The following is a 19,820-nucleotide window of genomic DNA, read 5'->3' on the forward strand; positions in this document are numbered from 1 at the left end:
GCCTCTGTTTACACAAATCCGTCTCGTGTGACTTCCTACCCGATGTTACTTTTATAAGACGGGAAAGGGTCCCAGCCGGCAGTTTGCTGTCCAGGTTTTGGAGCTGGCCGGTGAGCTCTGGAATCTGGAGTCGCACTTCCTGTTCTTGCTCACTGTTTCCAAAAGCCGGCCAGCAGCAAAATCCGGCACTGGGATCTTGCTGACGACGCAGTCCTCCACAAACTGACCGCTTTGAATCCTCACGCACCTGCTAGCAGGGGCAGATATGAAACCGCAAAACAAAAAGACACTGAGACTTTAAAATGCGTCAGCATCTGAGCAGAGCACTGCACGTAGGCACAGACCACCACAGGTAACACTTTCAAGTCAAAAAGCAGGAAGCTCCTGACTCATTCCATATGTACAATTCATGCTATTTCCTTTTGATTTTAGTTGATAGATGTAAGCTGTTCATTTGTAAAAAAAAAATAATAATAATTATTGCTTTAAATTGAAATGTTTTACTAAAAACATTATTTTTGAATTTCTTTGCGCATTATGATTTAAAAAAAAATCTATAAAACCGCTGGCTATGATGTGTGCTTGCTCTTCCCTTTGCTGTAGTGTTGCATGTCGATTAAGCTGTAACTTACGTTGCCTCTCACCTTGTGCATGCTTCGCCCTCACCCTCCCTCTGCTTCCCCCACTGCTGACATTGATCTGCAGGAGGATCAGGATGGACGCAATGGGTCCTGTCATTCTGATGCTGGCCCTCAACTGGGTGTACACTCCTTGGCAAGTGATGATTCTCTTTATTGAAAATGTGTGATTTTTTTTTTTTTTCCTTCGACCTATATCTGACTTTGCAGACTTCAGCTAACCAGCGTCTACCAATGAATGAATTGCATGCAGGTATTTTGGTTTTTCCAAAACAAAACTAAAAACCATGTAAACAAACTGCTCTCTCATTTCAGATCAAAAATACCGGTTTTGCGTTGCATGCCTCTGTGTTTTCTCTCCTTCCAGTAGGACAGTGCTAATCTGAATTGATTGGATCCACACACAGCTCAAAATGTTCCGATTTGCCATTTACTGTATTCTAGTTACAGTTAAATGTAACTGCGCTCGTCCGATTGGCAGTCACTTTCCAGTTACTGTACAACGTAAACTCTTCCTTTGTTACAATGAAAAAAAAAAGACGACTCGAGCCAATGTGAAGTGATCTTTTCAAAGCAACTCCCCTTCAGATTACAGATCTGTGCAGGGTTCAGACTAGCAGTGTTCTACAGTGTTAACGAAGACAAATCATAAACTGTGCAATGCCTTCTAACAATGCATTATATAATGTGTATGTTTGTGAAATGGAATGCTCATGTACTGGGATAAAATGATTCAGTAAGGTAACTCATTAGCTTGATCTAATGGTGCAATTGGAATGCCTTGTAACAAAACTCTGCACTGCTAAGGCAAGGAATGGCTGGGACCGTGCGAGTGGGGTTTTGGCTGTTCATCTGCATTCACGGCATGCAAGAGCACGTTTAACGGTAATCCAGTTGTGATAAATGACTGCAGGCAATATGTAAATTCAAATGTCTTGGTATTCTGTGGCTTAGCCACAGAATGGATTGCAGCCATCCTTTGTCAATAGAGTAAGGTTAATGATCAGAAATGTTACTATAATCTGTCAGTAAGCTGGCGGCAGACTGAAAGATTTGCCCACTAAAACTGCGACAGGTAAATAACCTTCTGTTAAATAAGTCAAGGTGAATTTGGACTTTTGTAGTTCTGAAGCTTGTTTGTGAAGGGAGTGGTGGTGGGGTGGGGGAGCCCCAGAAAGAAACCAAGAATGCGGCCTTTAAATTTGTAGCATCACTTTTCCATGGCCTTTTATTAGGTAGAAAGCTGTGACAAAGTAAAGTACATATTCAGCTGTTTTTAATTTTTTTTGGTAATGTCCTGAACCGCTAGTTTCAATTTCCTAATTGTTTTGTAATGTACTTACTGTTTCAGATTAGTCTGATATGAGAAGACGGCGCAATTTAATTTAGAATTTGTGAAATAGCTTTGAAGTTGGCGAGCAGGTTGTGGGGAGGGAGCACCAACTGGCTTAATTGCCTGGCGCTCTATTTAGGTAACACGGGAGTTACTCAGAGAGAGAGAGAGAGAGAGAGGGAGAGAGAGAGAGGCGACAGAAAATAAATAGAGACGGAGAGATTAATGGGTGGGCTGTGCCTTTAACTGGGTTTGGTTAATTGTCAGGTGCTAAGGGATGGAAATAAGCTGGCCCAGATGGAGGAGGCGCCACTGTTTCCGGGGGAATCTATCAAAGCAATCGGTAAGTGCTGCACTCATTTTACTTAAGTCTCTAAGTAGCGTTTTAACCCATTTTTAAAAACTTAATATTGCCATACTTAATAATAGCATTCTTCAAAAAGAATTGACAAGTTGTCCATTATTGGCTACCACTTTTAGGGCTCCTAAACTCCAGCAAACAAGGTGGCTGAGAGCCCGGAGGAGGTCATTTTAAAAGTGTGTTCAGATTGTTTGCCTCTGTCTGGCTTTCAGAATGGCACCTTAAGAGAAGGATCAAATGATGCCAAGGACCTATACTAATTAATCTGATTTTTACTGTACTTTCATAAAATGACATCTTTTGGATTGTAATAGCTTTGCAGTAAATGGAATAATTTGTCATTGTTAAATGTATGGTGTAATCAAACATTATTCATGAATAATGTATATATGAGTGTTAATTCTTATTTGTCCCCCATTCCTGGATTTCTCGCCTCCTTTCCTGAGGACAGGGAATGATTAGGATCTGGTTCCACGGTGCTTTGCTCAAATTCCTACTCACCTTGTGTAAGCTGGCGAAGTGTGGATCAGCAGGCTGTTCAACCGCGATGTGTCGGGCCCACTCCTTTCCGTGTTGCTGCATTTCCCAGCAGCAATTGCTGGATAACTGCTGGAGTGGAACCCTGGATCCCTTATTCCCACCCGCCCCCTCCAAACTGGGGCGAGGGATGAAGCTTCTGGCTGTCCAGGCTGTGATCAGCGAACTCCGTACAGAGCAGATAACAAACCTAGGGCATCTTGGCCTGCGTGCTTCACTTCCACACTAGGCAATGCATGTACAGGAAACTTTGTGTTATCCGGAGGCTAAATGTCCGGCAAGCTCGAGCCACCGGCAAAAATCGGGAGCCGTTTTGTTAGGTTTTTTTTCTTCTCGTGGCTTTTTTTTTTCCAACAGTCAGGCTCTGCAAAGTCTCTCTGAAGCTGTTGCTAAGTGACAGAGACGCTTCCAAGGTACGGCCGACTGTTTAGAAGCTGTTGCTAAGCAACAGTGTTTGTTGCCAGCCATATGCTTCAACATTAACGCTGGTTTGTCCGGCAGTTTTGAGGGAACGACAACAGCTCGGTCCCGTTGGTGCTGGATAGCACAAAGTTTCCTGTACAAGTGAAGCTATCGAGGAATGCACTCCAATTAAATGTTTCTGGTTTTCAAACTTCAGCTAATTCACAACTCTTGTCATCAAGTCCTCTCCCACAAAATCCTGCACCACCATCACCCCTCCATCGCGCCCCCCCCCCCATTGCTTCATCACTCTATCACCATCACCCCCATCCTCATTCAGTCTACTAGCTCCTGAGCCCCGCCAATCAACCTCACGATCTCCATCCTCACTTTCATATCCCTCTGTGGCCTTACCCCAACGTTGGGTAAGAGTATCAAGGGATTTGGAACAAAGGCGGGTAAATTAAGTTGAGGTACAGATCAGTCATGATCTAATTGAATGGCAGAACAGGCTCAAGGGTCTGAATGGTCGACTCCCTGTCCCATTTGGGAAAAACTACTCGAGTGATATGTTGAGGAGTGTGTTCCTGACTTTGAATGATCACACTCACTTTCACATCCATTGGAATTTCTATTTGTTCTCTGGTCCCCGACTCCAGATTTCTCCCTGTTCTCTGGTTCCCAGTGCTACACCATGAGGTGATTCCAGCCCTGCCCTGATCCTAAACCGTGTGACTTTGCTCCCTTTCTCCCCATCTTCAGAAGCCTCGTAAAACCTCATTTTCTTTGACTGCCTTCAGTTTCACTCCCCTGCAAAATCCCTTCACTTCCTGGTCTCCCCTTGTGAAGCATTTTGAGATGTGTGTGTTTTTAATGCGAGGAGCACGTTGTAAACTGTTACATACCAGGCCCCTCTACAGACAGAGCAGTGCGTGAGGAGTACAGCAATGTTTGCTTTGCTACTTACGCAAACTGGTTCAGGGGTGGAATAAAATGGACGGATAGAGTTTAGAAATCTGTACGTTTGCTCCACAGCTAAAGACGTCACGTACATCTGTCCTTTTATTGGCGCCATTAGTGGAACACTTACCGTGACTGACTACAAATTGTACTTCAAAAGTGTGGAGCGGGTAAGTTAAACAGGGTTGATGATGTGTTTCATAGAGTTTAATGGAATCCTGAAAGCAAGCGCCAGGGCAGGTCTTTATATCGCCTCTAAATCTTTGGTTATAAAGCGCATATTGTGAATGTGCTGGGATTTCGCATTTAACGTTGTGTCAACTACACGCCCAAATTTGGAGCAGTTTTATGCTCCGGACTGATTCCGAATATGAACTGGACTAAACTTTTCAGAATTCCATTCAGTGGCAAAATTTAAGAGCCACTTTCTGTTCCCTGATTCTCCGGGATTAAATGTCTAGAAGCATTAGGCAGCGATGCCGCCTTGTGTCTTTACCAACAGGTTGTTAGTCTATTTTTAAAAAAAACATATATTTATTGCTTTTATTTTCTTTGCTCTGTTAAGTGCCCTGTGCGGCACACTTATTTTTGCAACCTAGAGGATCATAAGACGGCCTGGTTGTAGGTTTCTACTCTTCTCACCAGGGGACATTTCTTGGTGTCCCGTTGGGGAGTGTCTCGCCTTGCTGCTTGCTAAGTGATGACCTGGAGGGAGGCCCAGTGCGTTGGCGCTCCATTGCATGGCGCACAATGTTTACCCGTGGCGCCTCACAGGATCGGCTCAGGGTAAGGGGGTCGAGGTAGAAGCCACGTGACTTTCCCCCTCTCTGTGTGGAGGAAGCAGAGGCTGGTTGCCCTCCTGCACCTTCTAGTGCTGGATACAGAAGACCAGGAACAGTCATCGACCTGCTGCATTGGCTGGCACATGGCGGGTGACATGTAGTGTGGATCAATGTGAGGTTATCCACTTTGGTGGCAAAAACAGGAAGGCAGATTATTATCTGAACGGCAATAGATTGGGAAAAGAGGAAGTGCAACGAGACCTGGGTGTCCTTGTGCACCAGTCGCTGAAAGTAAGCATGCAGGTGCAGCAGGCGGTTAAGAAGGCAAATGGTATGTTGGCCTTCATAGCGAGAGGATTCGAGTACAGGAGCAAGGATGTCTTGCTGCAGTTGTACAGGGCCTTGGTGAGACCACACCTTGAGTATTGTGTGCAGTTTTGGTCGCCTTATCTGAGGAAGGATGTTCTTGCCATGGAGGGAGTGCAGTGAAGATTCACCAGACTGATACCTGGGATGGCAGGAATGACGTATGAGGAGAGATTGGATCGATTAGGCTTATATTCGCTGGAGTTTAGAAGAATGAGAGGGGATCTCATTGAAACTTATAAAATTCTAACAGGATTAGACAGACTAGATGCAGGGAGGATGTTCCTGATGGCGGGGGAGTCCAGAACCAGGGGTCACAGTCTAAGGATAAGGGGTAAGCCATTTAGGACTGAGATGAGGAGGAATTTCTTCACCCAGAGAGTGGTGAACCTATGGAATTCACTACCACAGAAGGCAGTTGAGGCCAATTCATTAAATATATTCAAGAAGGAGTTAGATATATTTCTTAAGGCGAAAGGGATCAAGGGATATGGGGAGAAAGCAGTGACAGGGTACTGAGTTTGGATGATCAGCCATGATCTCATTAAATGGCGGCGCAGGCTCGAGGGGCCGAATGGCCTACTCCTGCTCCTATCATCTATGTTTCTGTTTTCCCAACCTCGGGACCTCCCAAAGTGCTTTACACCTGATGAAGCACTTTTTGAAGTGTAGTCTCTATGCTCCCTATCTCTGTAACCTGCTCCAGCCCTCACCCCACCATTGGCGGCTGTGCCGAGACCCTAAACTCTGGAATTTCCTCCCTAAACCTCTCCACTTCTCTACCTCTCCTCCTTTAAGGCGCTCCTTAAAACCCACCTCTTTTGGTCATCTGTCCTAATATCTCTTTTTATGTGGCTCAGTGTCAGATTTTGTCTTAACGCTGTTGTGAAGCACCTTGGAACGTTTTGCTACGTTAAAGGCGCTATATAAATGCAAGTTGCTGCTGTTGCAATGTGGGAAACGCGGCAGCCAATTTGCGCACCGCAAGCTCCCACAAAGAGCAACGAGACAATGACCGGATAATCGGTTTTAGTGAATGTTGTTTGAGGGATGAAGAAACCTCAACAAACGAGGGCGGGCGGGAAGAGAGACTAAATACAACAACAAAAAAAATCTGCTACCGTTTCTTTCTGATTTACTGTTTGGTAGAAAACTATCCCTCACTCACAGATTTGTATTTATAAACTAGGATCCCCCTTTTACCCTTGACGTTCCACTTGGGGTCGTGAGTCGTGTTGAAAAGATCGCTGGTGTTCAAGGGCATGGAGAGAATTCCTGCGGCCTGGAAATTGTGTGCAAGGTAATGTTTCCAAGTTGCCGTGTGAAACCAGCGTCTCCAGACGAACATCTATGAAGTAGTTGGGTAGCAAAAGTTGACAGTGGAGCTAATTATAGAATAATTACATTGCATTCTCTCGGAAAATGAAGTGACCTTTTGAGCTGTGAGCTGCCTTTATTTTTTTCTCTCCAGAATTACTGCCGTTTGCACTTTTGAACAATTTAAAAAAGCACGGTATGGTTTACACTTGTCTTTATCACACAGCATAGCTTATGGCTTCCTTTTACGCTGCATCTTTTGAGTTCGTTACGACAATTCGCAACTCTTGTACTTGAGCATTGCCTAGCCACAATCGGGCCAGACCTTTATTAAACCCTGCACGCTTTAGCTTTTGTATTTTTTGCATTACTTCCGGACATCATTGGACGTGACATTGTCTTCGCAGGATATGAGAAATCTGCGGTTTGCATACAAACAGGAAGAGCATGGCAAACTCGAGATCTTTGAGAACCTAACGCAGTATGCCTTTCCTGTCTCTAAAAACCTGGTAAGTCTGTTCAGTAGTGTGGTGAGTTTGATTTGGGTAACTTTGGTAGCTGCCCAGTGAGCTATTCAGATGAGACTAAAGGGGAAAAATTCAGTTGTTTGCGCCTCCTGTTAGCGCCTTAAGAGGGCGCTAATGGGGCGTAAAGCCACTAGCGCCCGGGCGCGGCGATGTTTGCGCCGCTCGCGAAATTAACTAGACATTTTGCGGCGGTGCTAAACACTACCGCCATGATCTCCTGCGCCGGCAGATCGTGACGTCAATCGAGTGCGCAACGCCCCGGACCGGATATTGAGTGGCGCCCCCTGCCATTCCGCCTGCCGCTAGCAACGACAGGTTGAGGGGAGCGTTTTGCAGTCAGGAAGGGACTGGGGGAGCGCTATTTAAAGGTGACCGCTTCCTGCCTTTTTTTGTTGGTGACATTTTTGCACCACGCATTCTGAGAGAGAGAGAGAGAGAGAGACTTCTGGAGAGATTCAACGCTGTGTGAAGGAGTTTTGAGTACTGAGCAGCACTTTGCAGGTTTATTTTGACTTGGCCTTCCTTGCTTCGCCAGCGCTCTGAGGTAGCGCCTCGCTCCTCGGCCTTTGCGCCTTAAGACAGGTGTGAAGCGCCTGATTTAGCGCTCCAATCACCTCCAGGGGCGATAAAAGCCAAGTTTGCCGTCGGAGGCGATAATTAGCGCCAGGCGCTAAACTTTGCGCACGGCCGATAATGGCGCCCTGAACGGGGCGATACTGAATTTTTCCCCCAAAGTGTCTTTTTGTTTAAAAAAAAAAAATTGCTGATAAATATTTGATTGCACAGATCCTTTTATAGTATAACTGGTATTATACTGGTATGTATTTACAAGCCACAGTTGTGTTTTATGTATTTGTTTGCACATAAACTGCTGTGGGCAGCGATTCTCCACTTTCACCCACACCATTGATGCATGAAGCTAAAGTCTTGAGTTATTTGTCCTTTTTCTCTTTATTAACCTCTCTTCCCTACCCTCTCCTGGGCGCTGGCTGTTGCTGGAATGTCGTTCCGCGGGCACCAGGATCCTTCCAGTAAGTGCCCACCGTTCACTGGACAGTGACTGCCAGTAGGTTATTCCACCATCGTGGGGCTTTGCAGATCTCGCCTGAAGTTGAGACACGTGCAGTTTTCTGCCAGGGGATAATGGACACTGATCCAGAGCGTGGAGTGTGAGCCTTCACTAATTCCCCCCCCGTCACACCGCCCTTCCACCCACCTCCAAAGCTCTGGGGGCGAGGTCAGATGTAGTGCTCCCACTGCTGAACTTTCTAATTGGAGATCAAATGTGCCACCTCCTGGTCTGTACGGATTTCTATGACAATCGATGTGCCCTTAACTTAAGAAAATGCTGGAAAAACTCAGCAGGCCAGGCAACATCCGTGGAGAGAGAAATAGAGTCAACGTTTCAGGTCGAAACCCTTCGTCAGGACTGAAAAAACACAGGAAATGCCCTTAACTTAACATTTCTTTGATTCAGAAGGAGCATATGTTACTGGATGTCCGATCAGCCAGGACTCTGCTGAAGGGGACACCTTTTTAGTACCCGTTCGGCATTCAGATGTGCTGTGACACTACCCTGCCGGGGCAAACACGTTCTCTCCTCTCATTGCTAAGTGGCCATTTTACTTTTACTTTGGGACAATTGCATTTCATATACTGTATGCGGTAAGAATGCTGTCCACGTAAAATTAAAAGTAGAATTTGGCGATCAGAAACTTCATGGGAGCAGAAGACCTGGCAAATGAGATGCAAAAAAAAAAAAATAGATGTTTCGAGGAAAATTTGAGTATGAACCATTTCAAAGAACACCTATACTTGTGTTATTGAGATCGGGTTAGCATCAGACTGAGAACAGGACGGTCTTGGGTTGAATCTGACGGTTTATTCAGCCATATCGCTCGCTGACAATTTAAAAGGGCACCATTCCGCTGTTGTGAGGGTTGGGGGTGAAACCCGGACTGAGGAGTGCTCGCTACTCCCTGCTGCGGTTCACTGTACAGCAATGTCATTTGAGATGAGTGCCGCCCTCAATAGCCAGTTAGTGCCTAATGGTGACCGAGCACAGTTGTTCTGTCGAACTGTATGTCGCTATCAATCACTGGATACACAAACAAAATGTTTCTTTTTCATTCTAGAGTAAAATGGTCACTGCCAGACCCACAGAGGCCTGGTATCATTCCAGCGCTCCCAGGGTGTTGGGCCCTTCCAGTTGCAGCACTGTCCAGAAGGCAGTTAGCGAAGTGCTGTTGAAACATAAGAACATAAGAATTAGGAGCAGGAGTAGGCCATACGGCCCCGCGAGCCTGCTCCGCCATTCAATAAGATCATGGCTAATCTTCAACCTCAACTCCACTTTCTCGCCCGATCCCCAAATCCCTTGATTCCCCTAGAGTCCAAAAATCTATCTATCTCAGCCTATAGTCAACAGCTTAGCATCCACAGCCCTCTGGGGCAGAGAATTCCAAAGATTTACAACCCTCTGAGTGAAGAAATTCCTCCTCATCTCAGTCTTAAATGGCCGACCCCTTATCCTAAGACTATGCTCCCTAGTTCTAGACACTCCAGCCAGGGGAAACAACCTCTCAGCATCTACCCTGTCAATCCCCCTCAGAATCTAAGATGTTTCAATGAGGTCACCTCTCATTCTTCTAAACTCCAGAGAGTATAGGCCCAATCTACTCAATTGTTCCTTAAATAAAATAACCTGAAACGCATCATTTAGCTTCAGTAAGAACGAAGGGCCCGTGAAATGGATTAACAGAAACACACAGAGCTGTAAGTGCCATTGGGTAAGGGGAAGTCTGCACTTCTGTCCTGAAAGGCCGAATTCAGTTCCAGGTTGAAGCAGATTGTGTATGTAAGTTAAAGTTCTTTGAGTCCTGGCAGGAAGGCTTTAAATCTAGAGTGCCGAAGCAGCCATTGTGAAAGTAAAATTGATGCTGGTCAGATAAAACAAAAATTAACACGCATTGACGTAGTTTAAGGGAAGTGTTGTAAAGACCCACTGAAACTTTACTCGAGGCGCTGCCTGACTGACCCTAAAAAGACACCTGAAGGCCAATTTACTGTTGTAGATACTTTTGATTTGCAAGAGCTTAATTGTTCCTTTTTAAATAAAATAACCTGGGACAGTTTTCTCAAAATATGATCCTTTGGTGATCCAAGTAATCCCCGGCATCTCATCTGGCAGTTTTCAGGTAACGACTGTGGAATAAACTCTCCATTGGAAATGATTTTCTTCCGAAAGTGGCCCCTGCACAAACTGGTCTCAGAAAACCGTGGCCATTTTTTTTTCCCTATTCGCTCCTGGGATGTTGGCGTCGCTGGCAAAGCCAGCATTTATTGCCCATCCCTAATTGCTCTTGAGAAGGTGGTGGTGAGCCGCCTTCTTGAACGGCTGCAGTCCGTGTGGTGAAGGTACTCCCACAGCGCTGTTAGGGAGGGAGTTCCAGGAGTTTGACCCAGCAACAATGAAGGATTGGCGATATATTTCTAAGTCAGGATGGTGTGTGACTTGGAGGGGAACTTGGAGGTGGTGGTGTTCCCATGCGCCTGCTGCCCTTGACCTTTCTAGGTGGTAAAGGTCGCGGATTTGGGAGGTGCTGCCGAAGAAGCCTTGGTGAGTTGCTGCAGTGCATCTTGTAGATGGTACACACTGCAGCCACGGTACGCCGGTGGTGGAGGGAGTGAATGTTTAAGGTGGTGGAGGGGGTGCCAGTCAAGCGGGCTGCTTTGTCCTGGATGGTGTCGAGCTTCTTGAGTGTTGTTGGTGCTGCACTCATCCAGGCAAGTGGAGAGTATTCCATCACACTCCTGACTTGTGCCTTGTAGATAGTGGAAAGGCTTTTGGGAGTCGGGAGGTGAGACACTCGCCGCAGAATTCCCAGCCTCTGGCCTGCTCTTGTTGCCACAGTATTTATGTGGCTGGTCCAGTTAAGTTTCTGGTCAATGATACCCCGGCGGTGCCGACTCAAAGGTCTTCTATCTATCAGGCGCGGGCCTTGACTCCGTTAAGTCAGTGTTGTCCAATAGAAATCGCTGACTAGCCACAGCTGTGGCTATGGCGACACAGTTTGAGTCTCACAAACTAATTTTAGTAGAAAACACCTTGCACACAATATACCTTGTGTACATTTAATTAACAATACCTGCCACCATTCAGTGCAAAATTTTGCAGTTTTTCTCATTCACCGGAGTTTGTAATCCTGGCATGAATTTATCAGACATGAAACATCTTGATGCAGCTTCTAGGTTTTTGTCCAAAGTTGTGAACTTTAACTTCCTCAGAGTGATTGCTGAGAATGTTGACTCGCACAAGGAGCCACACGAGACCCCCCTCGGCTCGCCACGCCGAGCCCCCCCCCCTCCGCTCTCCACCTGGGGCCCCCCCTCTGCTCTCCACCCAGAGCCCCCCCCCTCTGCTCTCCACCCAAAGCCCCCCCCTCCGCTCTCCACCCAGAGCCCCCCCCCCTCCGCTCTCCACCCAGAGCGCCCCCCCCCCCCTCCGCTCTCCACCCGGAGCGCCCCCACCCCCCCCTCCGCTCTCCACCCGGAGCGCCCCCCCTCCGCTCTCCACCCAGAGCGCCCCCCCTCCGCTCTCCACCCAGAGCGCCCCCTCCTCCGCTCTCCACCCAGAGCGCCCCCCCCCCCCCCAACATCCTGACCCAGACCTAGCCCCTGCTCTTCATCCAGGACATGGTTAGATCATGCTTGCCCTTTGCCCTGTTGGAACTGCAAGTTATCGGTTGGGTTACTTCCTCATGCTGGCCTCTAGCAGTTACACAGGTCGAGCTGACCATGATGACAGCTGCTCTCTCCACACAATGTTGCTGCTGTTTCCGTGGTGCTGAAGTCTGGCATTTTCACCCGTGTTACACACAGTAACCAATAAACAGTAACCAAGGAAGTAAAGCTTACACAACAGTTAAAAGACACTCGCACACTCTGCTTTTCATCTTACCATTATATCAACTAACACACAAACAGGTTAAAGTTCACATACCAAGGGCGTGCGACTAGGAGTTTTGGAATCACACACGACCAACGACTATTACTCATTTTTTATTTACTAATCAGATATGCAATTAGTAACATCTGGATTCCTGAGTAGCCACATGTGGCTCATGTGTTGGACCTCACTTCTGTAAGTAGCGAATGATGTCTTCTGTCATAATGCACTGTCTCGATAAATTGCTGTTTTCTTTGCTCCTGTTTAGCCCCTGTTTGCAATGAAGTATAAGGAGAACTTCCCCGTTCAGGGCTGGAAGGTGTATGACCCAGTTGCAGAATATAAAAGACAGGTGTGTCATTTATGTATTTGGTGTAACTTCACTGTTTCTGTGTGATGTACATTATTTAAACCTGATCCACTTTTTAATGCCAAGTTTGCAAAATGTTCTCATCTTCCACCGCGTGAGCTACAGGTGGGAATGAGTGGATGTTGGGATCTGCCCTTCCCGTATTTCTTTTATTCTCGGTATGTGGAAAATGCTGATAAGGATGCATTTATAGCTGTCCCGAGACATTATACTACGTTAAAGGCGCAATATAATTGCAGGTTGTTGTTGGTCTGGGAAAGTCATGGCGAGCTGTCGTCTTGGCGATGGTTAAGTGACTTGCTCGGCCACTCCAGAGGGCTTTTACCAGCCAGCCACGTAGTGTGGGACCGGAGTCAGGTGTAGGCCAGACTGGGGGGGGGGGGGGGAGGTGGCCGGTCCCCTTCCCTGACGGGCATTACTGAACCAGTTGAGTTTTTACAACAAAACGGAAGCTCTCCTGGTCATTTTCTCTGGTGCGAAAATGAATACATTTACCAGATTAACAACAGAAAATGCTGGAAAAACTCAGCAGGCCAGGCAACATCCGTGGAGAGAGAAAATAGAGTCAACATTTTGGGTCAAACCCTTTATCAAGACATTTACCAGATTTATTGAATTCATGTGTGAATGTTGCCACTAAAACACCTTTTAAAGTTCAGATATATTGGTCTCAGAAATGCACGATCTCCTGTAAGTGGCGATAGTGTAAATATATTATTGTGCGCGTATCTTTTTTTAAAAACTTCGGTAATTCCAGATTCCACAGTCGTAGAGTGATACAGCACAGAAGGAGGCCAAAATAACAACAGAAAATGCTGGAAAAACTCAGCAGGCCAGGCAACATCTGTGGAGAGAGAAATAGAGTCAACGTTTCAGGTCGAAACCCTTCATCAGGACTGAAAAAGGGTTCCTGACGAAGGGTTTCGACCTGAAACGTTGACTCTATTTCTCTCTCCACGGATGTTGCCTGGCCTGCTGAGTTTTTCCAGCATTTTCTGTTGTTATTTCGGATTTCCAGCATCCGCAGTATTTTGCTATCGTACAGAAGGAGGCCATTTGGCCCATCGTGCCTGTGCTGGCTCTTTGCAAAGAGCTCTCCAATTAGTCCCGTTTCCCTCCCCCCCCCCCACCCCCTTTCCTAATTTGGGCCCAGTGTGGCTGAGTCAGTCCTATACAAAGATGGGCCCAGTGACAGACAATGGGACAGCTGTGCTGTAAACGCGACAGAATTCGGATATTCCTCCAACTTGTCTCTCTTTAACTGAAATGAAAACACTCAGCAGGTCGGGCAGCGGTTGTGGAGAGAGAAACCGCGTTAACGTTTCAGCAGTATTATGTATTACTAACTTTAAAAAAAAATGTTCCAGGGACTGCCGAATGAAAGTTGGGCAATAACGAAAATCAACAGCAACTATGAGCTCTGCGACACCTACCCTCCGATTGTGGTGGTGCCAACCAGCGTCAAAGACGACGACCTTTGCAAAGTGGCAGCGTTTCGGACCCGAGGGCGAATCCCAGTGAGTTTGTAAAAAGTGTCGTTTTTCAATACTCGAGACTGAGTCGCTGCACCGTTGAGCCACTTGGGGACAATCGCCTCCTTTTGGACTTTAACTTCTTGCGCCTGATACAGAAGCAGTTTCTGTTCCCTTTCCTCTTTTTGAGAACGACAGTACCACAGCAGTTGGGGGGCAAAACATTTTGATCAAGATTTAAAAAAAACTAAACTCGTTGAGTATATTCAAGATGGAGATCGATAGTGATGTAAGAAAACTACTAGGCACTTGGTCAGAGTATTAAACAAGGCTATAATCGACTGTTTCACAACATGGAAGTCTAGTTATCCTTCACTAGTTCCTGTTTACAAAATGTCCCTGAGCAAGCTGGGCCCATGCCCGAGTATTTATACTCTCCCTGGACAGCGCCACCAGCAGGCCGCCCTGTATATTTCATAAGTCATTTCTACATGAATGGCACGATTTATGACAGATAGATTTTTGGATATTAAGGGAATCAAGGGATATGGGGATAGTGCAGGAAAGTGGAGATGAGGTAGAAGATCAGCCATGATCTTATTGAATGGCGGAGCAGGCTCGACGGGCCGAATGGCCGACTCCTGCTCTTATTTCTTATGTTCTAAACAGTACATTTTTCTTCCAATTTATATTCATTAATAACAGATGCTTTAAGTGTTTGTTTTTATAAATGTGTGGCTATTTTCTTAAAAATGTCCAAAAAGTATTAAATCAATATAATAATATGGCAAAGCATAGCCAAAAAACGGCCTCTTGGGACATCAGAAGTGCTCTGTTTATTTAATGGCTTTTGGTTTTAGTTATTGATTGTATTTTTTCTCATCATGGTCTCTTTTTTTGTGCTACCAGCTCCGCCTCCCCCCTCCCCTTCCCACTCCCGCACTGCCATGATGTTTGTGTGGGTTTGAGCAAAAGATTCAGTGGCTTCTCTGGTCAGCTGTGACCTCGAGCTGCTGCTGCTCTTTAAGAGCTGAGGAGCTGAACCTTTGCATTAATAACTGTGGATCACTACAGAGAAAGCACTGCCAGTCTGAAGTAGAGCTTTGGGACTGACACCGCACCTCTAATCGTCAGAGTGACCAGACCCTGAGAGTCAGACACACACGCACGCACGCACGCAGACGCTGAGCTCGCTCCTGAGCAGGAGACTCAGTTGGAGCCCGACAATGTAAATTAGACCCTGGCCAGCTGGAACTGAAACTGCAGGTCGGGGGTTGAGATGGGATGCAGTGTAAGAGCATCCTCCCCGAAACACTGGGTATAAATGTTCCCCGAAACACTGGGTATAAATGTTCCCCAGAAACACTGGGTATAAATGTTCCCCGAAACACTGGGTATAAATGTTCCCCGAAACACTGGGTATAAATGTTCCCCGAAACACTGGGTATAAATGTTCCCCGAAACACTGGGTATAAATGTTCCCCAGAAACACTGGGTATAAATGTTCCCCGAAACACTGGGTATAAATGTTCCCCGGAACACTGGGTATAAATGTTCCCCGAAACACTGGGTATAAATGTTCCAGAAACACTGGGTATAAATGTTGCCCCGAAACACTGGGTATAAATGTTCCCCCGAAACACTGGGTATAAATGTTCCAGAAACACTGGGTATAAATGTTCCCCCGAAACACTGGGTATAAATGTTCCAGAAACACTGGGTATAAATGTTCCCCGAAACACTGGGTATAAATGTTCCAGAAACACTGGGTATAAATGTTCCCCGAAACACTGGGTATAAATGTTCCCCGAAACACTGGGTATAAATGTTCCAGAAACACTGGGTATAAATGTTCCCCTGAAACACTGGGTATAAATGTTCCAGAAACACTGGGTATAAATGTTCCAGAAACACTGGGTATAAATGTTCCCCCGAAACACTGGGTATAAATGTTCCCCCGAAACACTGGGTATAAATGTTCCCCCGAAACACTGGGTATAAATGTTCCCCCGAAACACTGGGTATAAATGTTCCAGAAACACTGGGTATAAATGTTCCAGAAACACTGGGTATAAATGTTCCAGAAACACTGGGTATAAATGTTCCCCCGAAACACTGGGTATAAATGTTCCAGAAACACTGGGTATAAATGTTCCCCCGAAACACTGGGTATAAATGTTCCCCCGAAACACTGGGTATAAATGTTCCCCGAAACACTGGGTATAAATGTTCCCCCGAAACACTGGGTATAAATGTTCCCCGAAACACTGGGTATAAATGTTCCCCCGAAACACTGGGTATAAATGTTCCAGAAACACTGGGTATAAATGTTTCCAGAAACACTGGGTATAAATGTTCCCCCACTGAAACACTGGGTATAAATGTTCCCCCCCGAAACACTGGGTATAAATGTTACCCGAAACACTGGGTATAAATGTTCCCCGAAACACTGGGTATAAATGTTCCCCGAAACACTGGGTATAAATGTTCCCCGAAACACTGGGTATAAATGTTCCCCGAAACACTGGGTATAAATGTTCCAGAAACACTGGGTATAAATGTTTCCAGAAACACTGGGTATAAATGTTCCCCCGAAACACTGGGTATAAATGTTCCCCAGAAACACTGGGTATAAATGTTCCCCAGAAACACTGGGTATAAATGTTCCCCCCCTGAAACACTGGGTATAAATGTTCCCCGAAACACTGGGTATAAATGTTCCCCGAAACACTGGGTATAAATGTTCCCCGAAACACTGGGTATAAATGTTCCCCGAAACACTGGGTATAAATGTTCCCCGAAACACTGGGTATAAATGTTCCAGAAACACTGGGTATAAATGTTTCCAGAAACACTGGGTATAAATGTTCCCCCGAAACACTGGGTATAAATGTTCCCCAGAAACACTGGGTATAAATGTTCCCCAGAAACACTGGGTATAAATGTTCCCCCCCTGAAACACTGGGTATAAATGTTCCCCCCCTGAAACACTGGGTATAAATGTTCCCCGAAACACTGGGTATAAATGTTCCCCGAAACACTGGGTATAAATGTTCCCCGAAACACTGGCTATAAATGTTCCCCCGAAACACTGGGTATAAATGTTCCCAGAAACACTGGGTATAAATGTTCCCCTGAAACCCTCGGTATAAATGTTCCCCTGAAACACTGGGTATAAATGTTCCAGAAACACTGGGTATAAATGTTCCCCGAAACCCTCGGTATAAATGTTCCCCTGAAACACTGGGTATAAATGTTCCAGAAACACTGGGTATAAATGTTCCCCCGAAACACTGGGTATAAATGTTCCCCCGAAACACTGGGTATAAATGTTCCCCGAAACCCTCGGTATAAATGTTCCAGAAAAACTGGGTATAAATGTTCCAGAAACACTGGGTATAAATGTTCCCTGAAACACTGGGTATAAATGTTCCCCTGAAACACTGGGTATAAATGTTCCAGAAACACTGGGTATAAATGTTCCCCCGAAACACTGGGTATAAATGTTCCCTGAAACACTGGGTATAAATGTTCCCCCGAAACACTGGGTATAAATGTTTCCAGAAACACTGGGTATAAATGTTCCCCCGAAACACTGGGTATAAATGTTCCCCAGAAACACTGGGTATAAATGTTCCCCCGAAACACTGGGTATAAATGTTCCCCCGAAACACTGGGTATAAATGTTCCAGAAACACTGGGTATAAATGTTCCCCCGAAACACTGGCTATAAATGTTCCCCCGAAACACTGGGTATAAATGTTCCCCCGAAACACTGGGTATAAATGTTCCCCGAAACACTGGGTATAAATGTTCCAGAAACACTGGGTATAAATGTTTCCAGAAACACTGGGTATAAATGTTCCCCCGAAACACTGGGTATAAGTGTTCCAGAAACACTGGGTATAAATGTTCCCCCGAAACACTGGGTATAAATGTTCCAGAAACACTGGGTATAAATGTTTCCAGAAACACTGGGTATAAATGTTCCCCCGAAACACTGGGTATAAATGTTCCCCCGAAACACTGGGTATAAATGTTCCCCAGAAACACTGGGTATAAATGTTCCCCAGAAACACTGGGTATAAATGTTCCCCCCCTGAAACACTGGGTATAAATGTTCCCCAGAAACACTGGGTATAAATGTTCCCCGAAACACTGGGTATAAATGTTCCCCGAAACACTGGGTATAAATGTTCCTGAAACACTGGGTATAAATGTTCCCCCGAAACACTGGGTATAAATGTTCCCCGAAACACTGGGTATAAATGTTCCTGAAACACTGGGTATAAATGTTCCTGAAACACTGGGTATAAATGTTCCCCCGAAACACTGGGTATAAATGTTCCAGAAACACTGGGTATAAATGTTCCCCGAAACACTGGGTATAAATGTTCCAGAAACACTGGGTATAAATGTTCCCCGAAACACTGGGTATAAATGTTCCCAGAAACACTGGGTATAAATGTTCCCAGAAACACTGGGTATAAATGTTCCCCGAAACACTGGGTATAAATGTTCCTGAAACACTGGGTATAAATGTTCCCCCGAAACACTGGGTATAAATGTTCCCCGAAACACTGGGTATAAATGTTCCTGAAACACTGGGTATAAATGTTCCCCCGAAACACTGGGTATAAATGTTCCCCGAAACACTGGGTATAATTGTTCCAGAAACACTGGGTATAATTGTTCCAGAAACACTGGGTATAAATGTTCCCCGAAACACTCGGTATAAATGTTCCCCGAAACACTGGGTATAAATGTTCCCCGAAACACTGGGTATAAATGTTCCTGAAACACTGGGTATAAATGTTCCAGAAACACTGGGTATAAATGTTCCCCCGAAACACTGGGTATAAATGATCCCCCCTGAAACACTGGGTATAAATGTTACCCGAAACACTGGGTATAAATGTTCCCGAAACTCTTTCCACTTGTTCCTCAGGTTCTATCATGGATCCATCCGGAAAGCCAAGCGACAATTATTCGGTGCAGCCAGCCAATGGTCGGGACGAACGACAAGCGATGCAAGGAGGACGAGAAGTACTTGCAAACCATAATGGACGCCAACGCTCAATCTCACAAGTTAATCATCTTCGATGCCCGGCAAAGCAGTGTTGCAGACGCCAATAAGGTGCCGATTGTGGGAGTTGTGTTGGGAGTAATAAAAGTGGCTGTAAATAGACTGTTTAAAAATAAATGTGCTGGGAAACTTGGCAGTCCATAAACCACTGCAGTAAATTCAGATTCCATTGCATTTGTGTAATGTTTATGTTGGACGATTAACTGGGATACACATTTCACCTCTTTGTAATATTCGTACTGTACGCTCAGTCACTGCAGTTGTGCATTTGAGATAATGTAATTGGATATAAAATTGAAGGTTTTGGGGAGGAGGAAGAGGAATGTATAGGCAATGCGAGCTCAGTCTTGTCTTTGTGCTTTCTTGATCCATTGATATTGGCATATTTGTCACTTTTATTTAGGCAAAAGGTGGAGGCTATGAGAGCGAAACTGCCTATTCAAACGCTGAGCTTATTTTCTTGGAAATCAATAATATCCACGTCATGAGGGAGACTCTGAGGAAACTGAAGGATGTGGTGTACCCTGTTATAGATGAGTCCAAGTGGTTGTCAAACATCGATTCAACTCATTGGTTAGAATACATAAGGGTGAGACGCCTACAGTTCATTATTTATTTAATACCATTGGATGTGACCGGTCTCCTTGACGCTCAAACCCGCTCATAAAATTTAATCCATCCAACACACTGCAATCTTTGGGAGGAGCTATTTGTAATGTAT

The 19,820-nt window shown here is 45.5% G+C and overlaps 1 protein-coding gene across 11 annotated transcripts in view; it reads left to right on the forward strand.

Moving 5' to 3' along the window:
• The window catches only part of LOC147125333 (phosphatidylinositol-3-phosphate phosphatase MTMR1-like), a 78,950-nt gene that overhangs the window by 19,595 nt on the left and 39,535 nt on the right, over nucleotides 1-19,820 (forward strand). For 6 of the 11 annotated variants that reach the window (XR_015080035.1, XM_086001499.1, XM_086001491.1 and 3 more), the window contains 9 exons: nucleotides 706-774; nucleotides 2,239-2,314; nucleotides 4,307-4,401; nucleotides 6,569-6,679; nucleotides 7,104-7,205; nucleotides 12,440-12,523; nucleotides 13,909-14,058; nucleotides 18,962-19,150; nucleotides 19,503-19,688. Coding sequence is in view for 10 of the 11 variants with exons in the window: in XM_086001499.1 (XP_085857625.1) it covers nucleotides 706-774; nucleotides 2,239-2,314; nucleotides 4,307-4,401; nucleotides 6,569-6,679; nucleotides 7,104-7,205; nucleotides 12,440-12,523; nucleotides 13,909-14,058; nucleotides 18,962-19,150; nucleotides 19,503-19,688 (1,062 nt within the window). In the remaining variant the exon portion in view is untranslated. Of the gene's footprint in view, nucleotides 1-705; nucleotides 775-848; nucleotides 892-2,238; nucleotides 2,315-4,306; nucleotides 4,402-6,568; nucleotides 6,680-7,103; nucleotides 7,206-12,439; nucleotides 12,524-13,908; nucleotides 14,059-18,961; nucleotides 19,151-19,502; nucleotides 19,689-19,820 lie in introns of all 11 variants that reach the window. The other 5 variants (XM_086001556.1, XM_086001565.1, XM_086001533.1 and 2 more) reach the window with 3 other exon arrangements.

Source organism: Somniosus microcephalus, chromosome 1, assembly GCF_052327205.1.
Source record: "Somniosus microcephalus isolate GS21.2 chromosome 1, FLI_Smic_1.0, whole genome shotgun sequence".
NCBI lineage: Eukaryota > Metazoa > Chordata > Chondrichthyes > Squaliformes > Somniosidae > Somniosus > Somniosus microcephalus.